At 36.4% G+C, this 27,371-nt stretch overlaps 2 protein-coding genes across 4 annotated transcripts; both read right to left on the bottom strand.

Annotated features, from left to right (window-relative positions):
* Positions 1–4,800: 4,800 nt before the first annotated feature.
* On the bottom strand, positions 4,801–12,694 carry LOC127963731 (NLR family CARD domain-containing protein 3). The gene is made up of 9 exons (XM_052563792.1): positions 12,568–12,694; positions 10,092–10,215; positions 9,868–9,978; positions 9,670–9,780; positions 7,499–9,349; positions 6,922–7,095; positions 6,634–6,807; positions 6,287–6,333; positions 4,801–5,857 (listed from the first exon to the last, which is right to left on the bottom strand). Exons 2-9 carry the CDS (start codon positions 10,211–10,213, stop codon positions 5,349–5,351), a joined length of 3,099 nt encoding a protein of 1,032 aa, XP_052419752.1. The 5' UTR covers positions 10,214–10,215; positions 12,568–12,694; the 3' UTR covers positions 4,801–5,348.
* A 4,369-nt stretch (positions 12,695–17,063) lies between these two features.
* On the bottom strand, positions 17,064–27,371 carry LOC127964213 (WD repeat-containing protein 13). Of its 3 annotated transcripts, none has more exons than XM_052564354.1 (10): positions 27,280–27,362; positions 26,146–26,225; positions 25,725–25,956; positions 25,335–25,444; positions 23,988–24,118; positions 22,572–22,879; positions 19,254–19,434; positions 18,992–19,133; positions 18,794–18,912; positions 17,064–17,679 (listed from the first exon to the last, which is right to left on the bottom strand). In XM_052564354.1, exons 2-10 carry the CDS (start codon positions 26,184–26,186, stop codon positions 17,495–17,497), a joined length of 1,449 nt encoding a protein of 482 aa, XP_052420314.1. In that variant the 5' UTR covers positions 26,187–26,225; positions 27,280–27,362; the 3' UTR covers positions 17,064–17,494. The 3 variants fall into 3 exon arrangements, with proteins under 3 accessions (XP_052420314.1, XP_052420315.1, XP_052420316.1); XM_052564355.1 differs by having other exon boundaries at positions 26,146–26,242; positions 27,280–27,305; XM_052564356.1 differs by lacking the exon at positions 25,725–25,956 and having other exon boundaries at positions 27,280–27,371.

Raw genomic sequence — 27,371 nt, forward strand, 5'->3', positions numbered from 1 at the left:
TTTACAATTTTTTAGAACCATTCTAATGCAGTAACATGTAAATGAATAAGACATCAAACTGAATACAGATATTCAGTCATCCTATAGAATTCCCTATGCACTCAAATTATATATATATATATATATATATATATATATCAAAGTCCTAATCCCAGTTGAACACCTCTGGTGTGACTTTAAATGCTGACCTCGAGCCAAAACTCATCACCAAACACCAATGACTTGTATATATATGGACAAAATTATTTATGGACATCCCCCTCTTTAGAACAGAAATAAAGGCACTTCCAAAAAGATGGAAACAAAGGAGCATATCACAAATCATTTGATTAATATCAGAAGAGCACAGCTCAAATCATTATTCAGTTTCTGACTTCAGAGCACGTTTCATAATTCATAATTTTCAGATAGAGGCTTCGGAGTGCATATCTATCATTTTACTTAGATCAGCACTTCGGAGCAGGTTCGCACTACTTACATTTAAGCAGCTCCAAACTATATTATAAATGCACATTGTACAATGCAAGAGATTCAAACATTTTTTCAACAAGCCAACTACAAAGTTTATCTTCTGGAGGCACATTATAAATATCACGTAATTGATCATGCAAAAATTGGAGACTGATTTCGATCAGCTACCTTTAACACACACCAAAATGATGAATGGCACATATATCAGTGAGGCTTTACATAATATTTATTAAGACAGAACTGTGATAAATGATACATTTTCCTACTGAAAGATATACATACAAACTACAAAATGAACCGAAAATTATCTGTTAATGTGTAATACAGTGAAGTTACTGTCATTTTGGCACAGAAAACTTCGTCACACCATTTTCATTACATTTATAACATTTATTCATATAGTTTTTATTACTTTCTCACTCTCAGATCACGAGGAAAATTATCTTTCTGTATGTCGATTAGATGATACCCCCCTCGATAACGATCCCTTTAATGAATTCAATTCAAAATTCTATTCAGTTTAAACTTTAAAGTCTCTTCTATAGCCAGACAGCAGACACAGGAGACAATGATGATTAAAAAATATATTTTATTTAACATTCTTTCTGTCTTTGTCAAAGAACAATCTGGTCAGAAACAAATGCAACAAGTGTTATCATACCAAGCAAAGGAAATAGTCACTTCTCTTATGAGTGTTGTTTTCAGGAAGGAAAATAAAATGTGTAATTATTCAGTTCGGCTTATTATTGTGCATTACATCAATTATACAAAGTGTAGTGCATATCCAAATCAACAGAAACTGGACAAAGGTATATTTCCACATCTCTGCTCTTCATGTGACACTCGCACTAAAGATGAATGAGCGATGAAAATGCAGAAGCCTGCAATCATTTCACAGCCATCTACAGTATATGGCAATACATCACCAAAGTGTGGACTGAGGTGCAGTGCAAGACTTAAACATAAGGACTTACACTTTTATAATAGTACACTGTACACAACAAGAGCAGTGTTCACTTCATATGTGTTTGAAATAATATAAAATGTTGAAATATTTGGTTTTAGTTGACAAGGGATTCATACAATTATACTGAGAAAAATAATATATCTAAAAGCATGTGATCATAAGAAGTCATATTATAGCACAATAATTCAATCTGTAAAACTGCTTTGAATTGATGTGTAATGTATAAATGCTACTTTACAGATTAACTGTGCTCACAATCTAAATATGCAGCAAATATCATATAACAAGCATAACAAAGTGAGTCACAGAAGTGAAAGAACAGCAACTTAAAAACTTTAAATATCTTTCAGTGTTTCTGTGATGTCTAAAGGGAACACATTCACTCATACACTGTCATGATAAACATCTACATACAAAAGTTCACTATACTAAGAAACATTCTGCAACTCCAAGAAATCAAAACGTCCTCCCCAATACAAACAGAATATAACAGGAACTAAACTATAAAAATAACTCATTCTAAACCTCTGGACTCAAGTTAGCAGTCCTAGTGAGCAGAATGTGAATTAGGGCTAAATAAAGCAAAATAAAACTAAAATTACAATATAGCTTCATGGGATTTTGTATTTAGATTACATCAAATATGCTACAGATAAAGCATTCTCCTCAATACCATGGTAAAAAATTATCCATATGGTTTCTAGGTATTTGTATGAAAAACAGTAGTCTAAATACATTAAGTATAGATTCACAAAAGCTATATATCTTAATGTAGTAATTATATTCCATTACTTCTTTAATACTTTAAGTCAGCATTAATAATGTAATAAAATTTGATATGAATATTCTACATTTCTGCCACAATATCATGGAGCAGTTAGTGTTACTACAGTAAATCCATGGTATATTATGGCAAATGATGAAAGCCTTCTGACTGTATCGTTGCATAGTGTTTCTCCTGTTTGTCAGTGCTATATCAGCTGGCTTCAGGGGCGTCGCTAGGCCCTTTTTAGGGGGGCTTCAGCCCCCCTAAAAAATTATTTGATTAATTAATTAGTGATCGCTTCAGTCCCCTTTAAAAACTCATTTGAGACGGTGGCAAGCTGCATCAAGTTCCGGCTCCTCCCCTGATCTGAGTCTGCATGGATTCAGCGCGTTTTTCAATCCACAGGGGCGCCGAGCAGAGCGAACATCAGAGAGTACAAGGTGTGTGTGTGTGTGTGCGTGTGTGCGTGTGCGCGTGTGTGTGTGCGTGTGGTGTGTGTGTGTGGTGTGTGTGTTCTCGCATCCAATACCAGTACGTCTTCGCTGCGTTCACTTTCAGCCTTTATCACAGTGTGACAGATTTTTTTTTTTTTTGTCCAACAAAAAATGAAGCGATTAACACCCATGAAAACATACTTTAGAAAACGATCATGATTTATTTTAATTTACTTTTTGAAATTGAAAACATATTATTGTGTATTTCGGCATTACATTATGCAGCCATGCAAAATAAATTATTAACGACACACATCATTGTCTGAAAGTACTAAATGGCACAGAGAGAGAAACATCATGTGGAGTTATTTTGTTTTCTATTATTAAACATAATTTTGTATTAAGTAATAATTAGTCATTAGTGTATCATGATACATATATTAGAGTAAGAGTAAAGGTATCTGTGATTATTATTTTTTTTTTTTTAAGTAATTGATTTATAGAAGTGGCAAATTGATAATGATGTTATTTTTAATAAATATAAATAAATATAGAACAGATTAAACATATTGCCAATAGACAATTACATTAATACATGTTTTGTCTATATTCTTAATGAATATTAGCTGGTTAGTTAAATGATTTGAAATGAAATAAATGTTCAGGGGCTGACTTGATGTATAACCAACCGTATTGTTGATTATAAAGGCTAAAAAGCTAAAAATTAATAATAATAATAATAATAATAAAATATAATAATTTATATTTCATTGTAGATGGATATACAAATTTTTTTTTGTCGTGCGGGAGTAGGTCTGCAAATGAGCAACAGTCAGGTGAGAATAGAACAGACAGCCTCACACACACACACACAATACCACTGTGTTCCCAAGATTCATTGCAGTCATTGAACCCTTATGTTGTTTTAATTTTCTGCCAATTTCCACGTACATTTCATAAGAAAAAGCAGTGGTATCATCAAAGGATAAACATGAATGTCCTAATACTGAATCAGGAAGTCTTTATTGTAAAAAAATAAAAAATATAAAAAAAATATCTACATTCCCAATTCAAAATTTTCCAGTGACTGGTCACATCTAAAAAACTGTATTAGTTTTTTTTTTACAGTGTTATATATGGCTCAGTCAGTACTCCTACTCCCATATATGAAATACAGGGAATACAATGGAATAGTGGACTGCAATAAGGTTAGTAGTATACAACCCTACCCTAATAGTAAAATAATATTTTTTAATCATACCCTTATTGGGGGCTGAGCCCCCCTAAAATCAAAATCTTAGAATCGCCCCTGGCTGGCTTTAAATTTAAATCACCGAGTCATTTGCATTGCTTAATTCAAGTGTTTCACATAGAGCTGTGCAAAAAATCAAATGCGATTTTCATGCGCATCTCATCAGTAAAGACGCTCCTGTAATTAGAAGTATATCTCAAGCACGTGCGTTTAGATTAGGGTTGCCAGGTTTTCACAACAAATCCTTTCCAGTTCCTTCTCAAAACTAGTCCTAAACTAGCCCAATCACGTTTCCAGGAGGTTCCCCGATAAAAATTGCTTCCCGGGGTTAAAATATACATTTTTTGGAAAGGTTGCCTAGGTAAAATTCGCATTTTAGGGGATAAATATCAAGTTATTGGTATTGGGGTTGCTTCAAACCGCGGATATGAAAAACAATCGCAGACTTGGCAACACTGGTTCAGGTGGAGCGGAATTTACTACACAGAGCCGTAGTCTATCGACAACTGACACAAAATCGCTTTCAAAATAGACAAAGAATCGCCTGCGATTTTAACATCGATTTTGTGTAGATTGTCAGTGAATTACGGCTCGGTGTAGTAAATGCCAACCAGTGTTGCCCAGTCTGAGGTTGTTTTTCATGTCCACAGGTCGAAGCGACCCCAATACAAATAACGTGATATTTAGCCCCTAAAATGCGAATTTTTACCAAGGCAACCCTGCTAAAAAATTTATATTTTAACCCCGGGAAGCAATTTTTATTGGGGAACAACCTCGAAGCGCGATTGGGCTAATTTTGGACTAGTTTTAAAAAAGCAACTGGGCAGGATTTGTTGTAAAAACCTTGCAACCCTGATCCGAACGCACGTGCTGGAGATATACTTCTAATTACAGGAGCGTCTTTACTGGTGAGATGTGCAAGAAAATCGCATTCGATTTTTTGCACAGCCCTTGTTTCACACTGGATCTCGCAGTGCTGTTTAGTGTTTGCGTGATGAATTTTAGCAGCGAGTAAATGCATCTCATCTAGTAAAGCAGGTCTCACACTACAGGATTAGTGTTTTTAGCTGTATTCAGAAAATAGTTTGCATGCTTATAATAACTATGATAATCTGCAGGTAGCTCTAAGAGACGGCTTTTGGAGTATTGTTCATTGAGACAATCAGTGAGAGCTCAGCAAGAAGCGCCATTTATTCAATCAGATATTGCCGAAGACTGTCATTTTCTTTTTAAAAGTGAAATATGAGATGTTCCTAAAAAAAACTCTTCAAATAAATAGCACATTTGGGTTCTTCTTCAAAAGGTTTCAAGAATTGCTCATAGGAGTTAAATCTGGTCCCTGACTAAGTTTGACACAGGCATGGGAGCTGGCATCACACTATAAAGCAGTGCTGCTGTTACAGCGAGTGTAGTCTAGATGAAAACAGACTGTCTGTACTGTAAATAACAGGAGACAGTTCACTCTAACAGAAGCACCGAACCATAAACTGCAAACCCAGCATAGAGAGGTTCAGTAAACGTGGTGTTGAACGTGTGTATGTGTGTGAGTGTGTGTGTGTCGGAGACACCGTAGAAGGATAGAGTGCCGGCTGGCCTATCCACATACACACCTACTCTCCTGAAATAAGGGTCTGACTGGACATGTATGTCTCTGTTCTCATTATTGTGCCAAGCACTGAATCTATCAGGGGTACAGAAAAGACTCCAGAACCTATCATTCCACCCTAATCTACGATCACTTCCTCCTTTATACGTCACTGCAGCATAAGCCCCCCCGCTCCATTCGAACTCCCAGTAAGAGCGTTCAGACAGAGTTTCTCTACACAGAACCTGCTCCTGGTTCTCAAATCTGTCTGGATGATCAGGATATGGCTGCTTATCTTCCACACGTATTGCCTTTCTGTTCTCCTCAGACAGAGCGAGATGACAGTTTGCCGTGTTTGGGTCCAGCGTGAGTTTACAGAAATCTAGGCACAAGTACAGAAATTAGAACAGCAGACACAGATCATTCATCATAGAATATTTTGGAGTATCCAGTTCCAGAATAGCCAACTGGCCAATGGCAGCTTAGGACTTTCCAATTTAAAGTAACTAATTAACAATTAATCATGCCCCATAAAGTCCATAATAAGAGATTTCCCAGTTCCAAATATTGCAAAGTGATAAATAAAAAAAATATATAAATGTATACAATGTAACATCCCTTAATATAAATATAAGTTTGAATAAAATAATATAAATATCTATTTTTTGTTTTTACTTGGCCAGCACTAATTGCTATATAATTTCCACTTAACTGTTTATTTGACCACTTTGATGAAACCAATATGAAGGGATAATAAGCAGTATATATGTATTGTATGTTATTGAGTATATTAGAGAGAGGGAGAACCTACATTTTTGTAGTCCTGGTTTGATCCTGGATTCTCCACAGTGGTCTAAGCTAAAAAGTGAGAGAAATGTAGAAATGAAGTAGGAATAAGCAGTGCAGGTCTATATTGGTACCTTACACAGTTTCTTGTTTAATTACATTTTAAACAAAAAAATAAATGTAAGCAAATTTTATTAAGATCAAATAAGGCCATGAAAGTGGAGATCATTACAAATGTAAACAGGAACATTTATCAGGGCAAAACAAACTCTTAAACATAGTTTCAAAGCTAAATCTGCTTGGGAGTTCAGATTTAAAAGCTTTACAAATACACATTTATCTGAAATAAATATGTCATGAAATCCAACATACTTGAGTTTTTCCAGTTTGCGATCTAGATTTTTTAACAAAGCAGAAAACATCTGGACTCCTGCTTCTCCTGGGTGATTGTAGCTCAGATCCAGCTCTCTTAAGTGTGAAGTGTCTGAATCAAGAGCAGAAACCAGATGATAACAGCCTTTCTCTGTCACCATACACCCAGATAACCTACAAAGAGAATAATTAAAAGTGAAATTGGGATATCAACTTGAATTAGATATATACATCTCTTTCTAGAGCACTGAAAACAGGATGAAAACATATTTAGTGGCCTTTACTAACCTCAGTATCTCCAGCCGACAGTTTGGACTCTTCAGTCCGGCACAGATGAGCTCCACACCAGCGTCCTGCAGGTCATTGTTACTCAGGTCCAGCTCTATCAGGGGTGAATTGGTTAACTGTAGAGCTGATGTCACAATTTTATAGCACTGATCTGTAAGATTACATCTGTTGAATCTGGAAGAAAGTACAATTATGTTTCAGTTGATGTAAAGGACACCTGTGACAGGTTGTTAATGTCAATGATCATTATTTTTCAAATTAATATTTGGCAGATTCTGTCAAAAACATTTAGGGTGTTAAGCAAATACAGTCTGCTGGCACATAATACAGACTGTATTTTACAACTGAATAATTAGAAAAGTGTAGACTTTATGCATAAATTATTAATAATTTGGAGAAATTTTAAACTTTTAAAATGATCTCAAACAAACCTTAATATCTTGTTTGTGAGGTAAATAAGAAAATAACTTTATTTGAGAATAAAGTAGTCACTTTTTGGTAAACTGATCTTAAGGTAATACAAGATAAAAAGCTAACAAATGTATTTTTGATATTCCAATACTAAGTAGACTCTCACTTTGCTTTTCTGCAGTTCATCACAGCTGGTACCAGTCTCCTTCTGCCCTCATCTGATGTGTTGTATTTCATGAGGTCCAGCTCCTCTAGAGCTTCGTCTGACATCTGGAGCATGTAGGCGATCGCTGAGCAGTGAGACGGAGAGAGTTTATTCTGTGAGTCTTCATCTGATTTCATAAACTCCTGGATCTCTTTAACCAGAGTCTGATCGTTCATCTCCAGCAGACAGAGAAGAAGGTTGATGGATCTGTCAGCCGAAAGACCCTGTTCCTGTTTGATCTTGTCTTTAATGTAAGCTGTGGTTGTCCTGATGCTCTCAGAGCTCTTCTCGGTGTGTGTCAGCAGACCCTGTAGGAGTCTCTGATTGGACTCCAGTGAGATCCCCAGCAGAAACCGCAGGAAAAGATCCAGGTGTCCATTCTCACTCCGAAGAGCCACATCTATCGCTCCTATATGGAAATTTGGGAGCAAATCAAACACTTTAGTTGCATCTGGAGTGTCATTTGTAAAGCTGTAGAAAACATAAAACGCAGCAAGAAACTCCTGAAAGCTCAGATGTATAAAGCAGTAGATTTTTCTCTGATGAATCACAGATTCCTCCTTAAAGATCTCGGTGCAAATCCCAGAATACACTGTGATGTCAATGGCATCTATGCCGCTCTCAATCAGGTCCTCCTCATAGAACATCACATTGCCCTTCATCAGCTGCTTGAAAGCAAGTCCAGCAAGTTTCACAATCTTGTCTTTGTTGGACTGCAGGAGTTCCTCTGGATTTCTCTCACTGGATCTCTCCTCATACTTCTGGTTCCTCATGTTCATCTGAGTCAGCAGGAAGTGGATGTACATCTCAGTCAGAGTTTTAGGGATTTCTGCACCCTCATCTTGTTTCAGGAGGTTTTGAAGGACAGTGGATGAGATCCAGCAGAAGACAGGTATGTGACACATGATGTGGAGGCTTCTTAATCTTTTAATGTGTGAGATGATTCTGCTGGCTTGATGCTCATCACTGATTCTCTTTCTGAAGTATTCCTCCTTCTGAGAGTCATTGAATCCCTCAATTTCTGTCAGACGGTTGATGTATTTGGAGGGGATCCGACTGGCTGCTGCTGGTCTGGAGGTGATCCAGATGAGAGCATTGGGAAGCAGCTCTCCTCTGATGAGATTAGACATCAACACACCCACTGATGAAGACTCATTCACGTCAGAAACACTCTCATTTTCTGAAAACATCAGTGTAATTCTGCTTTCATCCAGACCGTCTAAGATAACCACAACTTTACACTCCTCGAGAATCTTTGAGTCCAGATCTTGAAGTTCAGGATGAAAGTCCACCAGAAGTTTGTAAAGACTGTATCGGTCATCTTTAAACAAGTTCAGCTCTCGAAATGAAAGCACAAACATGAGCTCTACATCCTGATTGGCTTTTCCTTCTGCCCAGTCCAAAATGAACTTTTGCACAGAGACTGATTTTCCAATTCCAGCGATGCCGCTAGTAAGAACAGTCTTCACTTTGTCTTTTGTCTGATTCTCATACCCTGGTAGTGGTTGTAATATATCATTGCAATTGATTTGAGTCTTTTGGAGCGTTGTGTAACTTTTCTCTATCTGTAAGATCTCATGTTCTTCATTAACCCTTTCACTCTCCCCATCTATGATGTAGAGCTGTGTGTAAATGCTGTTCAGGAAGGTTTTTTTTCTTTGTATTTGATCTCCCTCAAATAAGCTCTCATACTTTCTCTTCATGTTTGTTTTCTGTTTCTTCTTAAGTGCATCAAAAGATGAAAACTCATAGTCATTAGCAGTGTCAGTGAAACTGGATAATCCACATTTGGACTGAGCATCTCTTTCCACACTGAAGAAAGATAAACAACATTTCTTGAATACAATTTCAAAATAAGAACATAGGTGAGATTTGACTGCAAATAAAATTCAAACTAGAAACAATTATTAACTAAAAAAGAAAAAAATTACACAAGGCACTCTACAGTATAATCCTAATAATTTAAATTGACAATTGAAACATTTGCATACAGTCTATTACACTTAAAGTGTCCCATCATAGGGTATATGAACTTTTCACATATACTTTACACGTATGGGCTCCAAAAAAGTACTACTGTAATTTTCTTTGTAAAAACTAAAAATACTTATAAAAGCAGTGTCTAGTCTTACCTGGGGTCAGAAGCCACTGGTCTATCACATAATTCAGGAGGTTGATGCATGGAGTCATTGCCCTTCATAGATATGCAGCTGGGTTCTGAAGATGCTGTGGTAAACCGCTTCCTAAAAAAAAGCACCTGACTTGTAAACATGTTCACTTACTTTTCAGCCTGCAAAATGTAATATTTCACAGGAGCAGCATTGTTCCACCTGGGGTCAAAGATCACAGATTCATCACTTAATTCAGGAGGTTGCTGAATGGAGCCAGTGCTCTTCATAGATATGCAGCTGGGTTCTGAAGATGCTGTGGTAAACCGCTTCCTAAAAAAAAAAAAAAAAAAAAAAAAAAAAAAAAAAACACCTGACTTGTAAACATGTTCACTTACTTTTCAGCCTGCTAAATGCAATATTTTACAGAAGGAGCATTGTTCCACCTGGGGTGAAAGGTCACAGATTCATCACTACATTCAGGAGGTTGATGCATGGAGTAAGTTCTCTTCATAGATATGCAGCTGGGTTGCGAAGATGCTGTTCTGCATTTCTTCTTTTCTTCCATAGCTATCAAAAGATTACAGTGTGTCAGCCAAAGTAACCCAAACGTATTCTATATAAGATGTTGTATTTTCTATACATCACATATAAAACATTAAAACAAAATAAAATACTACTATAACTACTATTATTACTTTCACTTTCACTTTTTCACTTAGACGAGGATTACAAAAGTATTGCCAGAAAAATTGGTGCACATTTTGTCTAAATTAAGTCATTTCTGTAATGTTGTATAACAAATTGAGTCGGGGGAAAATACATATTATTCCTAAATAACTTTTGACATCTGAATCAGGGGCGTCGGACTAGGGGGGTAAAGGGTACCCAGGTCCCGAGGCACCTTAGAAGTCAGCTTTCTGTACATATATATACATGCACTAACATTTGTATAGCATGTATGTACAAATAAAAAAGCTCCTGTGCAAAACTAAACTTGTGGTTAGGCACTGGTTTGGTATATAAAAAAATACATTTTCATGCTGTGCAGGGCCCCCCCACCCCTCTCGAATCAATGTAAATGGTACGACCCGCTGTTCAGGTGCTTCTGCTGCGGACCTGCAGTGAATTAGTTAATGTTAATGAGACAGGAGCTGGAGTTAGCCGTGATACGAACTAGGAAGACAGGGGAAGAGTCATGTCTTTCCTTAAGAAAGGAAAATCAGGGGCTCAAAAACGAAAAGAAAAGAAGATTAAAGAGTGAAAGGCAAATTAGGGCAAACAGTTGCTCACTCAGTTTTTTTTGAAAAGGATAGTATGGTGAGCTCCAAATGCACCATCGAGCATTGACATTGTTTTAACATAAAAATCTACTCTTGGAGTTCTCCCAGAGTCAGAAGTTTACATGAAAACACTGTATATTTCCCTCCATTGTCAAAATAACACCCGCGAAAACACAGATCGTTAGCGCATATTTTACCGCATTATTATGCAAATTAGCTCGCGCACGCTCTTACAATAAGTACAGGATTGTTCTCAGTTTAATCCACATCTTAATGATTGAAAATGACTTATTTTAAAACGTAATTCAAAGACCGAATGTCTAGTTTGGCGGTCAGTGTACCCTGTGATTCTGATTCTATAGTCTGCATTTATTTTAAACCGACAAATAATCAACAATTTTAGCGGCATTGCCTGTTTTAACACTTAGTAATTAGTAATTAAGTGTTAAGAGGACATAAGCAAAATGGGTACATTGTTATTGTACACATTTGAACTTTAAAGGGATAGGTCACCCTCAAGTTGTTCCAAACCTGTATGATTTCCTTTCTTCTGCTAAACACAAAAGAAGATATTTTAAAGAAGGTTGGTAATTAAATAGTTCCTGGTCCCCATTGACTTCCATAGTAATTTTTTTTCGTACTATGGAAGTCAATGGGGTCCATCAGTCGTTTGGTTACCAACATTCTTCAAAATATCACACCCATTGGTATCACTATGGTATTTGGTACAGGGGCCCAGCAAGATGGTTTGTTCCCAGAGCCCAAAATTTGGTGCTATGCCCCTGCCCTCCAGTGAGCTAAATCCTTTTACTCGTCTATAAGTCACTAAAAAATGACCTAGGACCGTAATACATGGCAGATATGTTCACTGAATATAAACCTAACAGAGCACTCAGATCACTAGGATTGAGTCAGTTAGAAATACCAAGGGTTCACACAAAACAAGGGGAGTCCTCCTTTAGTTACTATGCTGCCCACAGGAATCAGCTTCCAGAAGAGATCAGATGTGCTAAAACACTAGTCAAATTTAAATCTAGACTCAAAACTCATCTGTTTAGCTGTGCATTTATTGAATGAGAACTGTGCAATGTCCGAACTGATTACACTATATTTTCACTGTTTTCTTTTTATGTAAAATCATTTTCTAAATGTTTTTAAATTCATTTTAATTAAGTAAATGTTTTAATCCTTTTAAAAGTTTTTAAAATTGCTTGTTTTATTATTATTATTTTTTTTCATGATTATTTTACTTTCTTTTGTGTAAAGCACTTTGAATTACCATTGTGTACGAAATGTGCTATATAAATAAACTTGACTTGCCTTGCCTTTTAGAGCTCAAAGTCTCTGAATTATTGCGGAACAAAGGGCACTCGAAATTACCTGAACGTTTTTCACCTACAGTACAACATTTGTTTAGAAAGCAAATGTCTACAAAGTTAACCAAAAGGTTGTTTCGTTACGTACTAAAAATACATAAATATTAAAAGTTTAACAAAGCATAATACAAATCATAAATGTTAAAACATAACAGATTGAAACCTAAAAACTGAGACAAACATTAAGCGATTGGGCTCCACATTCAGACTTCCTGCATAAGATACAATGTAAACTCTGACAGATAATGCAAAAATAAACTTACTGTGAAATGCTATCACTCTGGTAATTCTCAGATTTTCATTCTTAATCCTGTCCAGCTAAACGTCGATGGCTGTCTGTCACTTTCGGTTTGGTGAACAGTTGTCGTCAAGGTACAGAGCCCCTCCCCTCGATATCACGGTTGCACCCATAGACAGTAAAAGAAATCATTACAGCGATTCCGGTGGCATCACCACAGGAATGAATGAATTAATCAAAATCTTTATTTCGAACAATTAATAAAATGATAATAAAAATAATAAATGACAGCAATTCGTAAGAAATATCCATATAAACAAACAAAAATAATTAACATAATAATCAACCTGTTGAAAAGGGATAGGTAGAAGCCCTAGGCTTATCAAGACCTACCCCCAGTAACTACCTCAACCAATTCACAATTGAACAAGAAAATAATGCGTTATCTTAATATTAAGATGAAGAAAAAAAACATATACAAACATTATCGAGCATCCTTTCCCACCATAATGAATTATCATTCACCCTCTCCACTTCTATACTTATCAAGCATAAAACTTTTGTACCTTTTTTTAAATTGCAACATATTAACACTTTGTTTGATTGAACTGCTCAGACCGTTCCACAAAAGCACCCCACAAATCGAAATACACATACTTTTGAGTTTTGTCCGAGTCCTATGTTGACTCAAATTTAAATCCCCTCTCAAGTTATAACCCCCAACCCTATCTGTAAATAACTGTTGCATGTTTCCAGGCAACTGTTTATTTATTGCTTTATAAATTAATTGAGCGGTCTTAAGTTTAACAAGATCTTTAAACTTCAAAGTGTGCCATTTTAAATATAGTAAATTAGTATGCTCTAGATATCTTACCTTGTTTACTATTCTAATTACCGGTTGAACCAGTTCACCAAATCGATCTGAATCATTTGAAACGGTTTGCATCTCCAATAAGCATTAATCCACAAGTTACTTAAGATGTTAACATTTTTAACGTGACTGACACTCCCTCTGAGTTAAAACAAACCAATATCCCGGAATAATTCATGTACTTAAACAGTACACTGACTGAACTGCTGTGAAGACTGAACTGAAGATGAACACATAGCCAGATGACGAACGAACACGCCCACTGCTGGAGCAGTTCTCGTTCTCGAGTCAAGAACCGGTTGCATCGGTTTTCGGATCACCAGTACACTGAACCGAAAACCATTCATTTTGAACGTGTCCGATTCGAGAACCGAGGAGCTGATGATATTGCGCATGCGTGATTCAGCGTGAAGCCAACTGACTCATAGCGTGTCTGAACCGAACTGATACTGTTGGTAAACCAAGGGCTTGAATGAAAGGCAATCTGGCGAAACGTAAGTTCATTTAATAACAAATACATCGCAATGGATTATGTATAGTAAGTGGATCATGGTTTCTGCGCTGATGACACCTAATTTATTTTCTTTATATCTTCAAGACTATATATATATAAATATTTAACTTTTAATAAAATTACCCCCTCACAAAATATAAAAATATAATTAAATGAATATATATAAATATATATATGAGTGTGTGTGTGTGTGTGTGTGTGTGTGTGTGTGTGTGTGTGTGTGTGTGTGTGTGTGTGTGTGTGAGGGAGAGAGAATTTATACAATTGCAAGCATGTGTAACATTTAATAAGAATCCATTCTATTATAACACTTTATTTTATTAGTTAATTTAGTTGAAATACCATTCTTGTCTCTTGCATTCACATCAGCACCCAAATACAGAAGCAGAAGCAGACACAGCACCTTTTCCACCTTCTCACCGGCCAAATCAAGAGGACTTCACACTGTAGAACAGAACAGATCCATGTAAATCAGACAGAAATCATGTTGTCAGTCAGCAAAACATAACATACATAATACTACACAATTTTATACAACACATAGCAATCTCTTTGTGACAATTCAACAATGTTAAAAATTCTTATGGAGCAATTATGGTATGTAGTCATGTATAAATATATAGTAAGGCTATAATCATAAGAAACAATCAGTGAATCCTCTTTAGTTTTTAAATACTGCACATTCATTACCTGTGAACAGGGGCGGATCTACCGGGGTGGCAAATGCCACCCTAAAAGAAAGCCTTGCCACCCCTGCTGCCACCCCAGTTGGCAGCAACGAATTAAAGGTTATGGACAATTTGAAAATTTATGAGCGCGAATCTTTCGTGATTCGTGATCCCGCTCCGAACTCCCGAACTGATTCAAATGATTTGAGATCCCCAAACTGACTCAAATGATTCGCGAACCCGCTTTGAACTCCCGAACTGACTCAAATAATTTGCGAACCCGCTACGAACTCCCGAACTGTTTCAAATGATTTGTGATCCTGCTCCGAACTCCTGAACTGATTCAAATGATTTGCGATCCCCAACTGACTTAAATGATTCGCGAACCCGCTTTGAACTCCCGAACTGACTCAAATGATTCGCGAACCCGCTCCGAACTCCCTAACTGACTCAAATGATTCACGAACCCGCTCCGAACTCTCGAATTGATTCAAATGATCCGCGAAGCCGCTCAGAACTCCCGAACTGATTCAAATGATTTGCGATCCCCAAACTGACTCAAATGATTCGCGAACCCGCTCCGAACTCCCGAACTGACTCAAATGATTCGCGATCCCGCTCCGAACTCCCGAACTGACTAAAATGATTCGCGGCCCCCATAACTGACTCAAATGATTCGCGATCCCGCTAGGAACTCCCGAACTGATTCAAATGATTCGCCATCCCCAAACGGACTCACATGATTCGCGAACCCGCTTTGAACTCCCGAACAGACCCAAATGATTCGCTATCCCGCTCCGAACTCCCGAACAGACTCAATCGGCCTAGGGCACAAACTCCCAGAGGGGTCACCATCCCAGTTGCTCCAAAAAAAAAAAAAAAAATGTCCTCCATTCTCCCATCCGCGCTCGCGCCATTTTATTAAAATAAAGTATGAATCATTTAGGTAAAAAATGAGGCCTGTTTATCACTTTCAGGCACATTCCTGTGAAAGGTTTTTTTTTCAGGTTCCCTTACCCATTGTTTTAACAATAACACCACAAATCATTGTTCTTGTAGCCATGGTAACTGCAAATTAACCAGTATTAATATACTGTAATATTTGTTGTTGTTGTTGCTATAAAAACAGACCTAAGCCATCAATAACCTTTAAAATGACTTAAAATATATTATATAAAAAATAATGAGGCAATAATGATTGTTTAATAATAACACTGTTACAATACATAATGTAGGCAAATACAAAATAAACAATTTATGTACGTGTTATTACAAATGCCATGTGATTGCTGCTGTTACACTTGCAGGACGATTAAATCCTTGTTTAGGCTACTGACCAAAATTTAATTCAGATATTCACTAAATCTTCATTTTTGGACACCTTTTTGCTATAGATGACACAGGCTTTATAATTTCTTCAACAAAAAACGTGCATATCACAACCCTTACAAAAATAAACCATGGTTTTATCATAGTAAAACTGCTTAGTTTCCTTTTGCATGATTTCTGAATGCTCGAGACTATAAAATAAATTAGAGTAATAATAAAGTGTTAGCCACAGGTAAATGTTGAGAGCTACAATTGTGATTTGTAAATAATACAATTTATTCATTTAGTTTTTTATTTGATTACAGTTCCTTTTTCACCCCTATAGTAGGTGTTTTTTTTTCCATCATCATATTTGAGTCTGAATTAGCAGAAACTAAACCTATGATGCAAAATTATTCATTTTATTAGTTGTCTTATGTTGTGTAATCTTTTACGTTACTTGCCTGAAGTTGTACGTTCTGTGTGATTCATGTGGAGTCAAAGCTTCTGGAAATGTTTTTAACGTAAATATATTTTATACTTTGCCTTTTATTCTTATGTTTTTTGTTCCTTTAGCTTACCCCACTGTAGAACCAAAAGTAGTTCCTCTCATGTTTTAGTGGAAGTAACTGTCGTGAGGCAAATTTGTTCTTTTCCAAATAAAAGTACGCGCAGACACTTGGGCTTATGAATAATAAATGAATGTTAATTTCAAAATAAATGCCGCTACATATAAAAACAGCAACGAGTCTTTAGTCTTTCATGTCTCGTCACCAAAATTCGTATTTGTAATCTTAATCTAATATGAAAGAAAATTTGCATACTGTATTAAGGCTGATGATACACAGGGCAACTTTTTGATCAATGTTGCAATCAATGGGCAACCAGGTGAAACACAGGCCAACAACTGATCCAAATTATCTAGATTGAAATGGCAAAGTGCCCAAGTTGCCCAAAAAAGTTGACAGGCAAAACTGCTCAAAAAGCCCAACACAGGGTAAAGTTGAATAATATTATGCCCTTGAGGAGGCCTAATCATATTCAAATTTGGAATATTACTAGGTTTTCATTAAACATGAGATTCAATCTTTTAAAGTGAAAAATATACTTAAAAAAAAAACAGATAATATATGAAGGAAAACAGAAAGACCAAATGTAGCTTAATTCAGCTAGTGTGATTACATTTATTGAGTTCAACGAGGCATAAATACAGTAGTGTTATTGTGCAAGCGAACACAAGTTTAGTGACAAGCAGACTCAACGTTCTCATTCTCACACCCTCACTCTATAAGACACACAATGCACAACGGTGAACAAAGTATTATATTAACATCTCCTCTCTTAAGCTGACCACAAAGAATAATACATTTCACAAACAAGCACCACGTCCCCCAAAAACAGAAACAGAAACATCAGCCCTAAAACAAAGATAAGACACAAGTTTCTTTCATGGTCCACATGATTCAGTTCAGACTCACTCAAAACACAACAGTCATCTTGACGTTTACAGTAGGTTTCATTGCACATGATTTAAGCCAGCCTGCAAGGAAGATTCTGTTGCCAAGTTAGCGAAAGCTTGGAGTTGCTGTGGTTACTTCTGCTCCCGTCTCCAGATGATCACCATCCCGGTGGTGTCAGAGGAGGCCAGCAGGCTTTCGTCGCAGTTGAAGCTCACGTCCAGGACGGGCCCGCTGTGGCCCTGCAGCTTGTTAACAATGGCCTTAGTGTTGCGCTCAACATCGAAAAAGTAGACGCACGCATCCTCACTGCCTGTGACTGCAAGAGAGAAAGAGAAGGATTCTCTGACTCTGGCCTTGTCCCAAAACATAGTGAGCGGCCTACACAGCAGGGCTGGGCGATGTATCAAACATTAGCGATAATATCAGAATAATTTTGACGAAGATGTAAAATTTACCCTAATTTAACCCTAATATCGAATATTTCAAATTCAAGCATACTTTCCTAAAACAATGCGCCGAACATCCTAAAAAGGAACATGTAACTGTGGACTTCTCTACTATGAGAGTGGTTGCCAGATAACAAGAATTTAAAGATCTCCCAATTGCGATTGTGATCGCTGCATAAATGCACTTACTCGACCGCGATGTTTGAATAGAGAAACATAGACTATGGCCGTTTGGAATTACTATTGGGGAACTTCACTGTTATATTTACCAGTTCTCATAATATAGACCGAGACGGTGCAAAAAGTCTTTGGTATTCATATACTGTATATATAGTTTAAATTGTGAATTGCATGCACTAAAAAAAGTTGACACAATTTACTTTCTGTACTTGTTTTGCACTACTTCAGTTTAATAAAAAGCAGTAAGTGATCTCTTGGTCTAGATTTTTTTTTAACTGCTTAAATTAGCTGTTCAATCTAAATTATATATATATATATATATATATATATATATATATATATATATATATATATATATATATATATATTATTTTTTTTTTTTATGGGCAAAAGAAAATCATGTTTTATTTATTTAAATGCAAATGCAAACATGTTGAGATATATATATCGAATATCGTAAAAATGTGACAATATCGAGATATTATTTTTTTATATATATCGCCCAACCCTACTACACAGACAAAATCCTAGCTGAAAATGAATTTCATTAAGTCACTGTTATGTGACACTGAAAAATGTTAAAATATATACGATCCCTCCACTTTCCTGGAGTGCTGCATTTTAAATTAACGTTCATTGAATGGAAGTCAATTTATTTTTTTATCAAATAAATGCAGCCTTTGTGAGCATAAGTAGCATAAAACATAAACACAATCACGCCAACCCAAAACTTTTGAATATTAGTGAATGTATAACACACCGAACAGACAGAAATTGCCCGTAATATGATGATTGCGTTCTTACCGACACAGGCTCCCTGTCTGAAGGACATGAGAGGACAGAAGATGCTGTGCAGCGGCTGGGATCCGTGTTGAATGGGGAAGCTCCTCTTCAGCTGTAGAGTTCCCTCATTATCCACGACCCTGTCAACACCAGTTCCACACTGATCAATAATCACCTCAGTCAAGAGAAAGTGACAATCTAATGTTAGTGCATTCTAACCTGTAGAGCAGTAATTTGTTGACACAGGCGTTGATGAGCAGCGATGGATCCCGTGCCTCTCGACTGATCCACGAGCGGGCTGAGATGCTGGAGATAGGGCTGCCCTCATTCACCACCAGTCTCTTAGCTTTGGTCAGTTTTCCTGTGGAAAAAGAACCTTAGCTTTACATAATCAGGGACATAGTAACTATACTCTCATCTACATTATATTGTCCAGATTTTCCACTCGTGCTTTATGCAAGCAAATCGCTTTGTGTTGTACCTGTGGCCATGTCAAAGAGGAAGGAGAAAATGCTTCCCCTGTCGTCACCAGCCCACAGGATTCTCCCCGGAGCATCAAACGAGAGAGAAAGCACTCGACCGGTGAGCTTACTGGAGCCTCCTTTCACTTTCTTCCCAGTGGAGATGTTCACCACCTGCAGGTGGTGTTTACTGTTGCCAACCTGGGGACGGACAACAAAGGACACATCTGATGGATTATATCAACTGAAAATACTTCACAGCAAAATCATCACGCAGTGGATGGGATTCAGTGTAGGAAATGAGAAACAGATGTTTAAAGACTTTATATTCTAAACTGAAATACATAAAATAACTACAAAATTAAAGGGGGGGTGAAATGCTATTTCATGCATACTGAGTTTTTTACACTGTTAAAGAGTTGGATTCCCATGCTAAACATGGACAAAGTTTCAAAAATTAAGTTGTACGTTTGAAGGAGTATTTCTGTTCCAAAAATACTCCTTCCGGTTTGTCACAAGTTTCAGAAAGTTTTTTTCGAGTATGGCTCTGTGTGACGTTAGATGGAGCGGAATTTCCTTATATGGGTCCTGAGGCACTTCTGCCGGAAGAGCGCGCGCTCCCGTATAGCAGAGCAGAGAGAGCACAACAGACTTCACTGATCAGAGCGAGAGCGTCGCCAAATGTCACAAAAGGAGTGTGTTTTTGGTTGCCAGGGCAAGACAACCCTGCACAGATTACCAAAAAAAAAAAACAGCATTAAGGGACCAGTGGATGGAGTTTATTTTTACAGAGCATCAACGGAGTTGTGCAAGTGTTTGTGTTTGTTCCCTGCATTTCGAAGATGCTTGTTTTACAAACATGGCCCAGTTTGACGCCGGTTTTGCACATCATTTATTTCTTAAGGATGATGCAGTCCCAATGAAAAAGGGTCACGATCGTGTTTTCGAACCGCATGCGGTGAGTAAAACTGCTTAAAATATCCCTGCCCCCTTGTTAGTGCTTCCGCCTCCCATGCGGAGACCCGGGTTCAAGCCCCGCTCGGAGCGAGTCGTTGCTGCTGCTGCTCTTGTTCAGTTTCAGCCTTCACAGCTGTCACAGCTTCCAAACGCTCTCAACGCAAAAGCTTACTCGCGCTCGTGATTCTTTAGCTCCGCCCACACGGCACGCCTCCAGACGCTCGTGTTTTTCCGGGAAAAATCGGTACAGACTATCTTTCTCTTATGAATATAATAAAACTAAAGACTTTTTGGAGTTATGAAGGATGCAGTACTACTCTATAGGTACTCAAGATTAACAGGATATTGAGTGAAAACGAGCATTTCACCCCCCCTTTAAACAATCTGTAGTAGGGCTGCACAATATTGGGAAAAAATGACATTGTGATATTTTATTTTTCTGCGATATATATTGCGATATTTTTTCCTACAAACAAAAAATGAGGTGAGCACACTTACATTCTCATTTTAAATGATTTAAACATTGACACCATGGTGTCAATTGATTAATTATGCGCGAGGGAGCGAGAGCTAGACAGCACTCTTGTTGTTTGAAAAAGGCTCGCTCTCTCTCTCTCTCTCTCTCTCAATTCAATTCATATTGCTTTCTTGCCATGACATACAAAGGTACATATTGCCAAAGCATTGTACATAGCAGAATAGAAACAAACAAAACAAAAATACATATATATTCATAAGAAAAAAAATTACATGCAAAATAAATCCATATACATTTCTATAAACATTGATGGTACTTCTCTGTCTGTCTCTCTCTGCCTTGTTAAACTTGCATGTGTTTTTCAGTCCTGTCAATGATAAACTTTCACTCTATAATGTTTAAGCTGTGCAATTAATCCGCAAATCACATTCGTCAAGGCCGGGGAGCAGCTGGCCCATGTAATGTTTCTTATTTCAATGAATAACAGATCAACTACGACAGCCTACATCGCACATCCTGCGATGTGACTATCGTGGATTCGTACATCGCGTATATCGATGCTTAAACAACACATCGTGCAGCCCTAAGTAGCTCTCTTTTTGGTCTTGGTCAGTAATTTTTCTTTATATTTCTGCATTGTAAAAAAAAAATTTTTACATAAGAAACAAATTAATAAAAACAAATGGTTTAGACTAAATAAAAATAAAAAAGTTTGTCTTTCCTGCATTTATGGCTTTTCAGTGGTCCAAATCAATCAATATGCATTTGTAATTTATGACGGCCAAAAAGTAAGATGACATTCTGATTTTACAATAAATCAATGAAATAATTATAAAAGTATGGCAGAATACTTAAATAAATGCATATACGGTAAATTTCACTTGTCACTCTATATCACCTACTAATGGCCTATTTGTAACAATTTTTAAATGCTTAGTTTTAGATCAAAACTCTGCAGTTTCAAAACATTTCATGCAATGCAATACAATGATGACTGACGGATGAACAAATAAACCTTCCTTAAAATCCTAATGCATCATTTTTTATACTCACATTTTGCGAAAGTTTTTCTAAATAATTATGCATGGGTAATCAAGTGAATCCAACAACAATATAAAAGTTATTTTTCAATTGAATTTGTATTCACAATGCACGTTATAAATGAATCAAGCTCATGGCACCTCCTGAGACTGTCTGAGTTTAGTTGGAGTGTTCACATATGAGACAAAACTGCTTTAAAAAAAAAAAAGCCTTGTAAAAAAGAAAGTATAAGAGATACAGTCAAACCAACAATTGCATTTCTTGTCAAATGTCATGCAGAGCTATTTTATAGGTCGTCCTCACGGTGCTTGATGGGTAAGTCAAATTTCCCATCGCTGCACACAAATGACTCTTTTTGGCTGGTGGCACATGTTAATTTCACACCCTAATAGGATTTCTGAAAGGGCTGATGGTATTTGTCACAGCAGTCTGCAGTGTTTCATCAGCATAAACAATTCCATATACACAGGCCAGGAAAAATCTGTCAACTTGAATAATCCAATTCTAATTTTATATTCACTAAAGAATACTGTATTGTGGTTTCTACAAAGATATTTACTGGCTCAGCTGTTTTCAGAATATGACAATAATAAGAAATGTTTCTTGAGCAACAAATCAGCATATTAGAATGATTTCTGAAGGATCATGAGACGCTGAAGACTGGACTAAAGATGCAGAAAAGTCCGTTATACAAAAAAAAAAAAAAAAAGATTCACAATTTCACGATATAACTCTTTTTACTGTACTTTGATCAAATAAAAGCATAGGAAGCTTCCTTCAAAAACATGTACGAATTTTACTGAGCTGAACTTTTAAATGTTGGTGTAAAAAGGAAACCAAAATGGCTGGCATCTGGCCTCACCACAGTCAGGTTGTTGTTCATGGGCTGAAAAGTGCAGCACAGCAGCTCACTGCCCTCTGGGTCAGCCACCTCTCGGATGCAGCGTCCATCCTCTGTGTTCCAGATACGCAGAGTGCCATCTTTTGATGTGGACACAATGATGTCATTGCTGAGCGACCAGGCGAAGTCAGTCACGGGACCAGCATGGCCCTTTAGTGTCACCTTTACAGTCGGTGGAGGCGGGGACAACGTCATTATTGACAATGTCCCATCCAATGAGCAGCAGGCAAGGAGGCGTTTATCATCATTGGCAAACTGCAATCGAGGAACTGAGGAGATAAAATAGTAAAGGATAAAATGAGAATGTAAAACAAGAGTCCGCAGCCTAGACTAACAAATGGCTACTTTCAAACATTTGCGTTCATGCACTGAAGCAGGATAGTGGTGATGGATTAAAGGCACGTATTGGTCAAAATACTGGTCTAGATGAAGCATTCATCCAAGTACTGACAGCGCTAAAGTGTCAAGACTTTTATATAGAAAAAGGTTACTACTACTACTACAATATTTGGTTTGAGTTCATTTTGTTATAAGTTTTATTATAATAAAGTATATAAAAATGCCAAGATAATGGATATAGTCTTTATCACTGCTTAAAATATCTTGTATATTATTGTGTGCCTTATTCTGTTTAAGAAGCCACATCATCTCACAGAAGGATTTATTTCAAAAACTAGACTAAGTAAAAACGTGTTATTAACTCTGGTATATGCCTCTGTGTAGTAAATGCTGCTCCATCTGAAAGCATGTGATGAAGATTTACTATTAATCACAGAACCGGCTTTACTGACAAGATATGCATGACAATAGCATTCGATTAATCGTGCAGCCCTAATATATTACTAGAATAGGATTCAGGTCTTAACAGTATAAGCTTTTTACTTACATTTGCAATTAAAAACAGATGTTTGCAAACTGTAAAATGTATTTATGAGCATGTGTGTCAAAGTAATGACATATTTTTTTTTAACTTTTTATAACTTTTTTTAATGCACTCCTTAATTTTTCAACTTAGGAGCACATGCTCCTTGGGAAAATAAGGAAGCATCAAGCTCTAAGATTCCAGAATCAAGAAGTCGCTGTCTAAAGTATAAATGTATTTATTTTATTCATTTTGTCATCAAAATGAAATATTTTCAATACTGCTTCATTTTCAAATTATTAATTTCTAATTTAGTAAGTATTAAGTTGATAAATCTATGGCATGCAGCATTTTGTTATTTACTAATTTTAAATTAAATAGGCTTTATATTGATATTCTTTCACCCTGCTCTTTAAGGTACTGACCATCAATAAAAAGTTTTTTAAAAACTTGTATAGACTAGAGTAAATGTTGTTGGTCACCACCCTTAGTCATATCATTAACAGCTCACTCACCCGCTGAGTCCACATGCTGGTCAAAGATGTGGTGCATGCCGGCAAAGGCGTAGTTCTCACTGAGGGTGGTGTCACCTGCCATGGCCCGACTGGCTTCTGCCACCGAGGTGGGCACCAGACTACCTGGAGGCCTAACACATAAGATATAACCAAAGAACTATTCATATTACATTAATAACACCCGACATCATATTTGCTTAATGAAATACATTACTTGTTTCTTACAAATTTTTGGGATGCTGATTGAACAAATAGTATCTGTTTTGCTTAAGCATTAGGGGTGTAACGATTCATCAATATTGATTGATATATCGATACGATGTCTGACAATATGATGCATCAAATGCCACACATAAAATATTGATATATGTAGTATAAACATGCACATTATTTGTCACTTTCCACATTTTCACATAATGTCTGTCTATGCATTACCGCCAACACGTGCATTCTTGCTCAAACTCACATATCAAATGTATGTAACTTATTACATCAAAATGTGTGTTTTGGCGAATATCGTAGTAAACACAATCGGTTAGGCATATGTCTTAACATAAACAGTTCAGAAAGAAAAGGCACGTGTATCAGTAACTTATATTAAATTCGTGCTTCATTCTTAAAGTGAAAGCAAACTAATAATAAATCTAATGCTGTCAAAGAAAAAATACAAGTGCTCACTGCTCCTGTCTAAATAACCATTGTAACATCAAACATTATTAATTTATATTTCATTTATACAGTGGAGACTGTGCAGTTGTTTTACATTCGATTAGCTTATTACATTTCTGTGTTCTACCTGAAAATGTATTTTAGATTGAGCTGTTGTACTGTATTTATTTTCTATCTGTATTTATATATTTATTTTATCTGTAAAAAATAAATATTTTAGCGCTGAGCCCATAGTAGCAGCCAGAATGTTTTTTTCCATTTATTTTCTTTATTATTTAAAAAAATTGGTAGGCCTATTTTATTTTTTATTTTTTTGTGAATGTCCCAAATGAGGTACAGAATGTACAAATTTCAGATAAATGTATTTATTCAGATAAATGTATATAAATGTTATATTTTGGTTGCATTTGTGAGTTAATAAAAATGTAGATGGTTGTTTAAAATAGATTTATAATATCAAAATATTGATATATCGATCAATATACTCCTGTATCAAATTGAATCATATCGTAGAATTGTTTTAGGTATGGAAATATATCGTATTGCTGGGTATGAGAATCAATATTGTATTGTGACATGACGAACCATCTGATTTACACCCCTTTTAAGCATGTCAAAGTTTCTCACAAAACATTATGCATTTCATAACATTTGTCAGATGAAGTTAGTGGGCTTTACCTTTCATCATACACCGCCCTGTTCATCTGAGCTTGTAGCTGGTATGAACCACGACTTACTGATCTCCGGTGGCCTCTAGCACCCTGAGCCCTGGGATCCTCCTCGAAGTCCTGATTGAAAGACAGAAGAGAGGATAAAAAAAGACCACAAAAAGAGAAAAGCAGGCAGTAATAAATGAGTTTAAGCAATTTGATTGTCCTTCATGCTCGCAATCTACATGCACTGCAGCTCTCACACAACACAATGACCTGGATCTGGATTGCTATTTATATCAAGGACTATACAGATGTTCTATCTTGCCCTCTGTCTGTTTTTGTGGGGCATATTTCAGCCCAGAACTCCCTTTCCGCATTTCTCCAACCCTTTTCCCTGTTTCTGAATGCACCTAACCTCCATGCGATCCAGTGTGGTGCGGGAACTGCGCACACTGCTGGCTCTGAAGCTGCTCTGCTCTGACAGAGGCCCGTAACGCAGGGCGAGCAACTGACTGCGCAGACGCAGATACTGCCTGCGCAGCCCCGGCTCAAAGCCACACTTGGCATTCTCGCGGAGCAGCTGGCTGCGCCGGCGGATGTACTGCGTGCGGAACTGGGGGAACGTAGGTGTGCGGTAAGCATTGTACCTGAGGAAGAAGACAAAAAGACAGAAAATAGACAATAATCCATCACACGTTTAGGCCCTACACATCAAAAGTACATACGAAAAAAAAAAAAAAAAAAAAAAAAAAAAATATATATATATATATATATATATATATATATATATATATACAAATAAAGGAGTCCTGCTCCAATGACAATCATGCACACACCTTGCGTCCACTGCCAGCACCTGCTGCCAAACAGCAGCCATGAGATCCACGAACACAGAGAGATGCAGGAAACACAAGGACTGCAGGAGACACAAATACACTAGACATTAATTAAATAATAATAATGAAAAAAAAACTAATATATAAAACAACTAAAGAAGTCACAACATTAATATCATTATCATTCAATTCATTCAAAATAACACTAATAAGCCTTAATATAAACAATAAATGCAATTAACAATGTAATTTAAAGGTTTTCAAACTTTTCAATGTTAAGGACCCCCAAATATGTTGATTCCCTAATGAGAAACTCCACATATAATAAATACGTATTCATAAACAAAAAGGCAGATGCATATTATATGTGCAAAATCCATTTATATACAGTAGTGTAAGGAAACTATTCTATGTTCTATTATTAAGAATAAAGTTAAATAACTGTTTCTAAAATGAAATAATTGGCTTTTGCATTGTCATTTTACTAATACAAAATGTTAAAAAGTTATCTTAACTTGACAACGTTCATGAAATTATTTTTAGAAATAAATAATTCTGTAAATATAAATGAATTATATATATATATATATATATATATATATATATATATATATATATATAGCAATTAAAGTCTTTATTTCTTTTGAAAGCAGAATTAAATGAGTTTAGTACATGCAAACGTAGAAAATATGTTGAACGTATTTGATTTCATTCAAGTTATTTCATTAACACCTTATAAGCATACATTAACAGTCCTAAAACATATTTTGTAAACAAATTAAAGAAAAAAAAAAAATCTAATCCAGTTTAATGTACAAATAGTACAAACATCCAACACAGTAGCACAATGCAACTGTGAGCATATATAACGTTTATAAGAAATATATAATAACAAAATGATTCATATTTGTGCACAGCATAAACACATAGTTTATTTTTAAACCAATGTTTTGACGCATTAGCCACAGTTAGCAGAGATGCTAACAACAACAGCCGTTAGACAGCGATTAACAATCCGCCTAAACAATCGTGTCAGTTAGCCTGTGGCTATATTTCGCTAATAATCATTTCTGAGTGGGGTAAACTTACTGAAACGTAAGGTCATGTTTAATTTGGTTTCCAAAGGACACCTACCGTGCGAGACTCTCACCGGTTCATTCTGTCTGAAGGGACTGGCGTGATCACGTGACCGACCCGCCCTTCCAACAGCTGATCTGCACATCATT

Source organism: Carassius gibelio, chromosome B8 (genome assembly GCF_023724105.1).
Source record: "Carassius gibelio isolate Cgi1373 ecotype wild population from Czech Republic chromosome B8, carGib1.2-hapl.c, whole genome shotgun sequence".
In the NCBI taxonomy this organism is placed as follows: domain Eukaryota; kingdom Metazoa; phylum Chordata; class Actinopteri; order Cypriniformes; family Cyprinidae; genus Carassius; species Carassius gibelio.

Coding starts and splice junctions, on each gene's coding strand:
- LOC127963731 (XM_052563792.1), bottom strand. CDS start 10,213: ATGGAAGAAAAGAAGAAATGCAGAACAGCATCTTCGCAACCCAGCTGC. Junction 9,781..9,867: donor TCTGTGATCTTTGACCCCAG/GTGGAACAATGC, acceptor GCTTTTTTTTAG/GAAGCGGTTTACCACAGCAT. Junction 9,350..9,669: donor CCAGTGGCTTCTGACCCCAG/GTAAGACTAGAC, acceptor ATCTTTCTTCAG/TGTGGAAAGAGATGCTCAGT.
- LOC127964213 (XM_052564354.1), bottom strand. CDS start 26,186: ATGGCTGCTGTTTGGCAGCAGGTGCTGGCAGTGGACGCAAG. Junction 25,957..26,145: donor GTGCTGGCAGTGGACGCAAG/GTGTGTGCATGA, acceptor CTTCTTCCTCAG/GTACAATGCTTACCGCACAC. Junction 25,445..25,724: donor CCACACTGGATCGCATGGAG/GTTAGGTGCATT, acceptor TCTTTCAATCAG/GACTTCGAGGAGGATCCCAG.